Raw genomic sequence first — 11,456 nt, forward strand, 5'->3', positions numbered from 1 at the left:
TGTTTGCTAAAAAAACAAAAACAAATAAAAAACAAACAAACAAACAAAACAAAACAGAGTTGGGACACCAGATACATTCAATGTCCACTCCACAGGTTTATTATATAACAAAAACTACTATCCCAATCCAACATCCAACATACAGCACATGGGGCATACTAAAAAAAACTATTAAAGAACAAGAGGGTCTGTTAAAGTATAGTTTTTTTTCACAACTGGTCTTTGACCCCCCCCCCCGTCGCTACGCCCCTGCTCCATTTAAAAACGTATTGTTAGAATATGGCGCCCTCTATGGGCGAAATGCAACAGTTACAGAATCAGTCCGGTCCTCCTTAAACGTTTCTGACAAACATGGCGTTTTCCGTGTCGGTGGGGGACATCCTGCCCCGCCCGACAGAGCACTGACTCGACGTTATCTGACTGCGTGAGTGCCACGGAGGGAACTTCACAGTCAAAAGTACACAGACTTTATTAATTGTTGATGAGCACGAAGTCCAATGGTCACCGCCGCCCGCCTGGCCTTTGAATGTCTGCGTCGCCGCTTCTAACGAGGCAGTCAGACTGCACGAGGACTTGAGTGGGTTTGCAGCAGCCGGGTACGTCTGCGGTGATTAAAGAGAGGAAAAACAGAAAAAAGTTAGGCCGGGGTATCGCAGGCATGTCGGAGCCAAACAGATTCGTGAGCCCGTTTCACAGACCCCGGTGCCTGGCGGCTGCAGCTCCGGCGGGGAAAGCCAAGTTAACGCACCCTGGAAAGGCGATCCTGGCAGGTAAGACAGCGCCTGTCAGCGGGACGCTGCAGAGGGGCTCCTCAACTTGTTTCCAAGTTCCAGTGCTGAACCTCAGTCTGCACAGTGGACCGAAAATATGTCCACCTCTGAGCTGGGCTTCCACTTTTAAATAAAACAAACTGATGTAATGTTTCAGACGTGAATTTCTGCTGCAAAATATCTTAAATTTATCACTTGCAAGACAATATTAGAGAATCGGAACATGTCAGGGCGGTTAGTTGCAGGGAATAATTAAAGAAGACGTACTCATATTGATAAGTATATATATAAACGTAGTTGTTTCCAGTAGTAGAAGTCACGCTTTTAAAATAAATCAAGTTTTTAAACTAATTTAACTCAAAGGAAAACATGCTTCAAGTTGTAAACATTATAAAAAGAACATGTAAAAAAAAACAAGGACTAACTAGGAATAACTTGTCATGTTAGAGAACGGATGAAGTTCAGGCCTTGGGCTTGGAGGCATTAGATAGTCCATCCTTGGACTGAGTCCTTGGCTTGGCTGGTGCACTTTTCCCTGAAATAACAACTCTACAAGAACTAACCCAGAGCTCATGTCTTTATACGTCCCTACCAAGCAGCCAGACCTTCCTGTAATCTTTCTACGACGTCTTTATCAGTAGACCCAGACTTTCTGAAGGTCTTTCAAAGTTTTTCTTGGTACATTTTCTGATTTCAGAATCAGATGTCCTTTATTAATCCCAGACTGGGAAATTTATTTTGACTCCTTTTCAGTCCATTTCTTGTACCTGATCATGTTCAGGTAACAATAACATTTTAGTCATTCAAGTATTAAACAGGCTCCTCAAGGGATGAACCAGTGTTGTTTGCATACAACCAACACCTTTCAAAAAACCAGTTTGAAACTGAACCTTTAGGCTCTTTGTTAGTAGCAGCCCGTCATAAAGACACATCTGTTCCCAGGATATGAAAAGGGATTTCCTTAAGAAATAAGAACAAATCCATCGAAGTCCTGACACAGGATCTGGGCCTTCAGGTGATCCATCTGCTGTTGGCTGAAGCCTCATCAGAAATGGTCTCCATGGAAACATGGCTGTCAAGAAGTCATTCTTAAGGAAGGGAAACGGGGAGAAAAGGCTGAGGTATGTCACATGATGCAAGGACTGAAGATCAGTGGCGACAGGTGGAGAATTTACAGCAAGAAAAGCTTTAAAGAGGAAAAAAAGGAAATGTTTGGGAAATTTAATGAAATCCTTGAAGGCTTATTTTCTCTGTGCTGTAGTAAAACGTGATGCTCTGGATTAGATATGGACTTGTACTGTAGACTTTAGCCCCGTGTCTTTGGGCAATCAGTGACAGATGCTCCAACTTCAGAGTTCAACTCATTCCAGAAATCAATCATTATTAGCAGGTTTGCATCATCAATAGTTTTCACACAAATCCTGCATTTCAACACAGCTGATCGTGTTTGAACAGTCAAAGTTCAGAAGAAATCTCTGATGTTCTGAACTCGACTGTCAGCAGTTTTGTGGCTGTTTACTCGCAACCTGCTGCCCTCATAGTGTTTGCTTAGAGGCCCGGGCTCCACTGTGGAGGTCACAAGCCACGATGACAAAGCAGTTTGCTCCGTCAGCCTGAACACTCGATCTCCCAGATTACCGCTCGCCTGCGCCAGGCTGAGCTGATGAATGGCCTCCACTCTCCAGCCTGTGTCATTAAGGCTGGTCTGAGGTCTGTGTGGGGAATACAAAGTGATGAACAACTGAGCCGTATGAAGCCGGGTGGAGGTGTGGCCTAATGGGATGACAGTGCACCAATCAGGAAGAGTTATGTCACGATGAAACAGCAGGTTTATACAACCTCTGATCAGTTATGTCATCATAAAACACAAAATATACATCAACCATGCAAAAATACTGAGATTTTATTGTACAGTTTTAGGCCACAATTGTTGCTTCCTGTTTGATGTTGTTATGCTGCATTTAATGACCCTGGAAACGGGACGTCAAGACTCAAAATTGCTTTTCTCTTGCTTGTGAACTGATTTTTGGGGAACCATTATCTGAATTACTGACTTTAACTTTTATTTCTCCCGTAGATCTAAACATAAAAAACACCTTTGTGATGTGTCACTGCAGCCGCCATCCTGCTATTAAATGCTAGACTTCTGTGCTGCATTCAGGGGCTCCAAATGCATCTGTTTAAATAGGTTTTGATAGACAAGTACGTCAACATCTGGTAGTTTCTCAGGTGTACGAACGAGAGCTGCATTCCTGCACCTGGTCGTGTCAGAAAGTTGTTGTACCTGCTCGAAACCGATCTTCCTCTTAGTGGAAATCAGCTTTCGTTAATACTTTTAGGGTATTGATTTAATGGATGTTTTTATGGTTAACAATTTATTAACTTGTCAACAGAAGCATACAAAGACAAGGCAAGTTTATTTGTTCAGCACATTTCATGTACAAGACAATTCAAAGTGCTTTACATAAAACATTAAAAGCATTACAGCAGGGTGCAAGAAGCAGATCCATTAAAACAAACTTTAAAACAAATAAAAGAGATTAAATAAAAACAGAAAAATAGATTAAAACACCTAAAATAAAAAAGGGAATAAAGGGGAAAATATTTGCAGATACATATAAAAGCATTGATGCCTCCACTGCTGGATGATCCGTCATGATTCAGCGTAAACAGAAGAAAAATGATGAATCACCAGTAAGAACCATGGAATAAAAACCTACTACTATGTCATAATTACGAGATTAAAAGGTCATCATTTTATCTCTTACGTTATAAACTCATAATTAGGACTTTTAAATCTTAGTTATGAACTTTGTCATATTTATGAGATTTTATATAATATGACTTTACCTAATAATGTGACTTTTTATGTCATAATAATAAAGTTTTTATCTGATAATTTTGACTAAAATCTCATAGTTATAACTTTTAAATTTCAACTGTGTCTTTTTATTTAATAATAATGACTTTTTATCTTGTAATTATGGAATAGATTGCCAATATTTGTAACTTACAAGTGTCAGGAATGGGCTTCCATAATAAAAAAATAAACGTAAATAACTATACCATTGTGAACATGAGCAGAAATCTTGGACTTTAGGATGAGTTTTTGTGTGTGCACCCAGACAGTCCAACAAGCTAGGTGACTTTTTTTTTAGCCTAAGTCACTATTTTCCACTACTGTACATTATTGTTGGTTTGGGGCACTTTATGAATTCCTGCTGAAATGTGTTCATATGTTAGACCTGATGAACTGGTTCTCTGTCTTTCTCCCAGCTTGACTCGGGGATGTGCTGCAGGTACTGCACAGAGACTTGTTTACAGATGTGGATGATGTGGACTCTGCTTTTTTATTGTGGCTTAATTTGTAGGTAGAGCTTCGAGCGTGACTCTAACCAGAAAAAATGCCTGGGTGTGTCATAACCAGCACTGTCTGCATCCACAGTGCACTGGAAGATTTAATTAATAGCTTGTGACGCTGTAATCTTTGCCATTGTTTATGTACAAACACGCTCGCTTCTTGTAGTGTTGGCTTGAATCACTGCTGTGTTGGATTTTTCTGCATGGTTTTGGTGTTGCATGCCTAAAAGCATCAACAAAGAACCCTTTGCTAAATTAGTGAGGACAATCTGAAACTAAAACAAGAGCCTTTTCTTTTCCAGCTTTAGTCTCTGTTTTTATAACTACTGCTCATAGTCGCTTGACTTAAAGTTAACTTTATTCCTCCTTTTTCAGCTGATGCTGTTCATTTTTTAGTTGACTTTTTTACTCTTGATGTTTTTAAAGAATGAGCCCACGCATTGACTCGTAAATCCCTGCGGTTGCTCAGTGATGTGGAGAACAGTTTGAGCTCTGGAGGTTACACACCCCCTTGACTTGGAACAGGGCCAGGGGGAGTATCTGTGGGCAGAATCACTGAGCTCAGCCAGCCAATCAGCTGCTGGCTGCATGCTTGGTTCAACGGCAGATGTGTGACATTCAGACATTTAAGGTGGAACTGGTCTTCACGTGCAGGGCTGGCAGGCACAGGCCAGCACAGAGTGGTGGTATGGAGCCATGGGTGTGCCAAAACAAAGGGAAAATTTAATTGTAATTATAAAATTATTAAATATACACAGAAATAAGTAAAGGGAAAGAAAAGGCAAATGTCAAAATAAAACATAATGCACATATTTACGTATTTTAACAACACACACACACATATATTAATTACATAAACATAATACGTTGAAAAATTAACGCATTGAGTTTCGGTGCAGCGATAAATCGAGACACGCGTCAGAGCTCGGTTAAATTAGTGTTGACAAATGGTCAAATGTGGCGACAAATGTAAAGATTTTACTGGTGTTATTGGAGACTTTTGGCGATTAAACTCGTTCATTTTTTTAACACATTTATTTTTTGTTATTAATTAAATGTAATGAAGGTGTTAAAGTCTTACCCCTAAAAACAAACGGAGTCCTGGGAGCTTGAGGGTCCTATGTAGGATCTTAGCTGTTCCTAGGACTGCAGTCCTCTGGAGCCTCTGGACACTGGATTTGGGGTGGAACCCTCCATGCACGGTGAACAGCTTCCATGTCTTAACATCTGTGGTCTGAAATTCCTCCTTTGACCAGCTTATTATCCCATGGCGCTCATGGAGTGAAGTTAGTGTCTTTAACCAGTAGACGTGGATCCTGTCTGGACCAGGTCCTGTCTGGTTCTTCATACCTGAGAGTCTCTGCTGGAGGTCTGCCACCATGTTGATAGCTGGACTTTGTTCGGGGAGGGTGCTGTGGTCCAGTTCTTTTAACCCCTGTGCCTCCTTCTCTCTAAAAAAACTAAAGAAAGTTTGAAATGATAAATATGTAGTGATAGTTATATCTTTAGGAAAATATAAATAAATGCGAATATTAATTAATGCTTTTATTTTTTTTTATGTCTTCATATTTCTATATTTTTTTGCATTCATGTCATTTTTGTGTATATTTTCTCATTTAAAGTTTCATATGCAGGTTTATTTCACTCGAACTGTAAAGTTTAAATTTATTTAGTTTAGCTTTATTGCATCCTGTGTGAACGTCCTCATTTGTCAAGCAGTGTTTTACATTAAAGACATTTAAATAAGTTCTCTGTTTAAACTAATTGTCAGTCTTTTAATCGTGTATTAAAAGTGTTAATGCAGAACTCAAACGTTTGTTTGTTTTGTTGATGCCTTCGTGGACATTTGTTCTTGTTTCTCTCTGAATCTCCCACGTTTTTGGCTGGTTTATGTAGCGTGGTGTTGTTGTTTCAGGTGGGATTGCTGGAGGCATCGAGATCTGCATCACCTTCCCAACAGAGTACGTTAAAACACAGCTGCAGCTCGACGAGAAAGCAAACCCCCCCAAGTACAAAGGAATCGGTGGGTTTACGTTTGCTGTCCAGTTTTTAGATAATAAAGAAACTTCTGAATGATATTTTTTTATTAGATATTCTTTTGGCCTTAATCTAAATAACACACTGTAATAGAAACCTAAAATAGATCTCAGTCTAAAACTAAATATTAAATAATATTTTTTCAAATTCAAATTAGTTTACAAATTTTAAAAAAGCTAATTTGATTAAATTGAAATATTTTCTATTTTTTTAAAGATTAAAAGTCTTGCATTTAGCTCAATTTAATGAACAGGTTTTGTTGGTTTAAATGAAAAACCTGGTCACACATTAGATGAATATCATGTCAGAAAGAAAAAGAAAACAATAAAAATCCTGCAAAATGCAGAATTGACTAAAGTAAACCTCAAACAATAATGAAGCTGTAATAAATCGCATGACTGACAGTCTGTAATAACTCCTGTTGATGCAGTTTAAAGCGTAAACATTAGCAAACAGCGGTATGTTTACGGAGGAAGTCGGCCTTTGACTTATGAACTTTGGCACAAAACTTGTTTTTTCTGGTTAAACATGCAGAAAGCAAAAAAAATAAAGTCATAGCCAAGGGTCTTATAACAGGATTACAAGTTCAAGAAATATTTATTTTAATCTGCCCAGTTATTAACTTTTTTCCTCTACTCTTCTTTCTCATCCCCCTCAGCTGACTGTGTGAAGCAGACGGTGAACAGTCATGGGGTGAGGGGACTTTACAGAGGTCTGAGCTCGCTGGTCTACGGATCTATACCCAAAGCAGCCGTCAGGTACTGCAGCTCGCACCCAAACACATGCTCGACCAGCGGAAATCTGGGCTGCTGGGACCAGATGGGAGATTTCAGCTGTAATGTTTAGTGAGACACAGTAAATAGATTATATCTGAATGTGTGATTCTTACTGTGAAGCACAGAGGGGGAGTTGTAATGGTCTGGAGGAGGCGACACTAAACCAACATGGCTATGCAGCATATTTGAGTTTGGTTATTTAGACCATTTTTATTTTTTGTGCAAAGAACAGCTGAGCTATTCCCACACATATTCTGGAAAATAAATGTGAAGCTCTCAATTTCACTCTTGTTAAAACAAGACCAGAAGTGAGGGAGCTACCCCCCTACGAGCTAAGACTGCTTGTAACGCTGCATCACATAAGCCACATGTGAAACAAAAGCTCTAGATTAGAATAAAATGTCATTTAAAAATAAAAATGGGAGGATTTCAATAATTAAATGAATAGCATGCCTAATTGGCTGTTAATGCTATAAAATCCTTTTTGTCTTGCAGTTGCATCACCCTGCCAGCAGAGGGCGATAATGCTTCCAGTTTTCCGGCTACTGCATTACTTTTAGCCTTTAGCTGCAGATCTTCTGTTTTACTGGAAACTTTCACTGCAGCCTTAAATCCCCCAACTCTGAAAAAAGGATCTCAGTCTTTTTTTCTGTCCTGACTTGTCTCACAATCCCTGTAGCAGCAAAAAGTCCCATGGACTGACTTGTCTGTAGGGATTGGTGCCTTTTTCTGGGAATGACATCCCTAACTTTTTGATGCTCACCCACTCAGAGACTTTTCAGCACAGGAAAATCCAGCTGTTGTGCCTTTTGATGGCTAATACTATGGCTTGTTATGAATCTTTTATTCTCCGTCCCTCTGACAGGTTCGGGGTGTTTGAGTTCCTCAGTAATAAGATGCGGGATGAGAGCGGTAAGCTGGACAGCAAGCGAGGATTCCTCTGCGGTCTGGGGGCTGGAGTTGCCGAGGCCGTCTTTGTAGTCTGTCCGATGGAGACAGTTAAGGTAAAAAAAAACATGAGTAAAAGATCAGTTTTATTTCAAGGTTACACAAAACAGATGAGTCTGCTTCTGGAGATTGTGGTTCCCATGAGGATTTCACATTTTGAGAATAACTTTTTGATCCTCTGGGATTAGACACACAAAAAAATCAGCCTTTAATTTTTCTAATCTGGAGCTTTAGCTGTTTGAAGTGCTGCAGTAATGATAATAATCCCAGAGGCTGAAAATACACAAAATAACAGCTGATATGTACATTTAAATTAGTTTGATGCTCAGGCCTTCTGCAGCTCTGAATGTTTAGTCTCTCTGTAATTAATCTTTGTTTCCATGTTCTTTTAGGTTAAATTTATTCATGATCAAACATCAGCAAACCCTAAGTACAGAGGATTTTTTCATGGGGTGAGGGAGATTATCAGATCTCAAGGTAATGATGTTGCCGCCTCCTGGTCCACCTCATCCACATGTGCAGAAGTCTTGATCCAAACCTCATTTCTTTATATAATTACATCAGTTTCAGATCCTGGTTTTCTATTGTAGCTGTTTTTTTCAGGCTGGACTGAAAATGACTGAGCCCCCAAAGTCCAAAGAAAAACTTTGAAAGACGTTCGGAAAATCATCAGAACTAATGATCAACACCATTTAACCAGATTAAAACAAAGCCTGGATGCTTGGAAGGATCATGTAAAGAAATGTGGGATGGAAGAGCTTCATTTATTATTTTATTGTTATTTATTAAGGAAGATAAATAGAAACAAAATAAACTAAAAGAGAGAGAAACTGATACGTGATACAGTTATCATACATCATCATCTTTATCATTATATTATCATCATCGTCCGCCTCATCCTCATCATCCTCATCATCCTCATCATTCTCCTCTTCATCTTCATCATTATCATCATCCTTATCATCCTCTTCCTCCTCCTAATCATCACCTTCATCATAATCATCATCATCATTATAGTGCGAAGAATTTGTAAAGTTGTTGATGAACAGCTGATTTTTATTATTATTAAAATGTGTAAGATGGGCCTGTACTTTTTTTTTTTTTTTGCTTATGTGATGTAGTTGAAGGGTGTTTGTCTGATGTGTCCTCAGGTCTGAAGGGGACCTATCAGGGCCTGACAGCCACTGTTCTAAAGCAAGGCTCCAATCAGGCCATCCGCTTCTATGTCATGACCTCCCTGAGGAACTGGTACAAAGGTAAGAGCAAACAAACCTCCACCGTCGCTGCATGAAAGCAAACATCCAGCTCATGAAGTAATCCCCTTTTGTTTCTCTTCCACCATGAAGGTGATGACCCCAACAAAACCATCAACCCTGTGCTAACTGGACTGTTTGGAGCCGTGGCTGGTGCTGCCAGCGTGTTCGGAAACACTCCGCTGGATGTCATTAAGACCAGGATGCAGGTCAGTTCAGGGACGTCTTTACTTTCTCGTCTCATGTTTTTATCTTTATCTAAGTGCATGTTTGTTCGTTAACAGGGTCTCGAAGCTCACAAATACAAAAGCACAGTGGACTGCGCCGTTCAGATCATGAAGCACGAAGGACCAATGGCGTAAGTGCACGTCAGGACTGGCGTACAGACCGGTTTTCTGTCTGTGGCGTGCTGCCGCCGTGTGGGGGAGGTGGATAGTCGGAAAATATTAGTTGGTTAGATGTTCAGTGTCACAGAAGCATCTATGTGTATGTAGGTTTTCCCAGCAGAACGTTGCACTATAACAACATCAGGAGTTTCCTACTGCCTGTTGTTTCAAAGTAAAATCTTTTATATAAAAATAGTACATATATTAGTTATTACAGTACATATAAGTTTATGCTGCAAAATAATTTTCCCATTCTTATTGCCACAGCTTACTTGTAGCCGTTCCTTTTTCCCATATTTTCCAGTTTACATTCTGGTTTGGATGATTTAAATAATATAACCAGCTTTCTTAGCTTTTGATTGACATCTCACTGAGACTAGAGGAGCTTTATGTCATGTCCACGGGTCACTTGCAGAAGAGACTAAAATCAAGCACATAGTTCATGTTTTCATGAAAGAAATAAGAAGATCAACCTTCTTCTTCTCAGGTTCTACAAAGGTACTGTGCCTCGGTTGGGTCGGGTGTGCATGGACGTGGCCATAGTCTTCATCATCTATGAGGAAGTCGTCAAGGTCCTGAACGTAGTTTGGAAGACGGACTGAGATGGACACCTCGGTGCTACAAGAGCAGGATTGTAACAGGCCATCAGCATCACTAAACAGGCCAAAGCCAGCCTCCTTAAATCCTGCTTTTAGGTTCTAATGTCTACCTCCAAGTATTTTCAGACAGAGTAAAAGGAAGGGGTTGGTTTTATTTTAGATTTTATTTATAGTGCAGCAAGAGTAGAAGCATTATCTGCACAAAAAAACAACAAAAAGAAGCTGTAGGTTGCAGAATTACCGCTCACAGTTGCTCTTTTTTCTTTGATTTCCAGGAGGGGAAAGTTCCTAAAGAGCTCAGGGAACGAACGATTAGAGAAATGGGAGCGCTGTCAGCACAAAGTAACGCTGTGTGCACTTGATCAAAGAGAAAGCGATGCCACATCCAACATAATGTGACTTAGACACCAGAGAAAAAGACATTATACTTAAAGAAGATGAATTACATCAGAAATATTCAACAGCCCTTTTTAGAAGTACTTGTTTTTCCCAATCGGTACCGATGGAATGATAAATATTCAGATGTCAGATGCTCCTGAAACACAATAACATTAAGAACTAAATGCCTTAAATCAAGATTGTCAAAATACTCTCAGTACAGATCATTTCATTAGATTGTACATATCTTATTTAGAAATGCACATTTCTTTAAAGACAAGGTTGAGGGGAGGATTCATTTTTCATTTGCAGAGATGTTTTATGTTAATTTACTAAACTAATGCCGTAAAAAGTGCCTATGATTCATTTTTTGATGTTTTAGATTAAGAATGAGGGAAAGTTCTTAGTCACTACGGATTTTAGTTGCTCGGTTTCACACACTGCTGCTTAATTCCAGGTGGTGTCTAAGATGTTTCTGAGGGTCTCCTCAGCTCATCCCAACTGTTTCTTTTCCTTTTAATTATGTTTTTTGTTAAGTTTTAAACAAATTTGTTGAAACTCTTAAACTGAGTTGCAGTAAATGGTGCCTTTCATCTCGTTCTTTTAGAGGATGAGTGGTGTATGGAGCTAAGATGGAGACAAAGGTTTCCTAACTGGTATCACCGTATTCAGATTGGTTACAACAAGCACCAATTAAATATTTAAATATGGATTGTCTCTGCAAGTCTAAAAATAGAAATATATATTTAATCAGAATTAAATGATGTGTACTTGCAGGTTTGATTGGTACATATTTGGGTTACACATTTGAATATGGTGATAGCTGTTAAATAACATGCAAGTTCTAAACTTTAATATCTTTAAATGATCTCCATAGAGGTTCAGCTTTGTAACGCAGATTTGTGAAATATGTTGTCATGTAAAATAAAAAAGCCTTTTGCATCTTTTA

At 39.2% G+C, this 11,456-nt stretch overlaps 1 protein-coding gene across 1 annotated transcript; it reads left to right on the top strand.

Annotated features, from left to right (window-relative positions):
• Nucleotides 1-378: 378 nt before the first annotated feature.
• On the top strand, nt 379-10,899 carry slc25a1b (slc25a1 solute carrier family 25 member 1b). The gene is made up of 9 exons (XM_041969682.1): nt 379-770; nt 6,046-6,153; nt 6,826-6,925; nt 7,809-7,947; nt 8,284-8,368; nt 9,043-9,147; nt 9,238-9,353; nt 9,429-9,502; nt 10,018-10,899. The coding sequence occupies exons 1-9, from the start codon at nt 659-661 to the stop codon at nt 10,130-10,132; spliced, it is 954 nt and encodes a 317-aa protein (XP_041825616.1). The 5' UTR covers nt 379-658; the 3' UTR covers nt 10,133-10,899.
• The last annotated feature ends 557 nt before the right edge of the window (nt 10,900-11,456 follow it).

Source organism: Melanotaenia boesemani, chromosome 19 (assembly GCF_017639745.1).
Source record: "Melanotaenia boesemani isolate fMelBoe1 chromosome 19, fMelBoe1.pri, whole genome shotgun sequence".
In the NCBI taxonomy this organism is placed as follows: Eukaryota; Metazoa; Chordata; class Actinopteri; order Atheriniformes; family Melanotaeniidae; genus Melanotaenia; species Melanotaenia boesemani.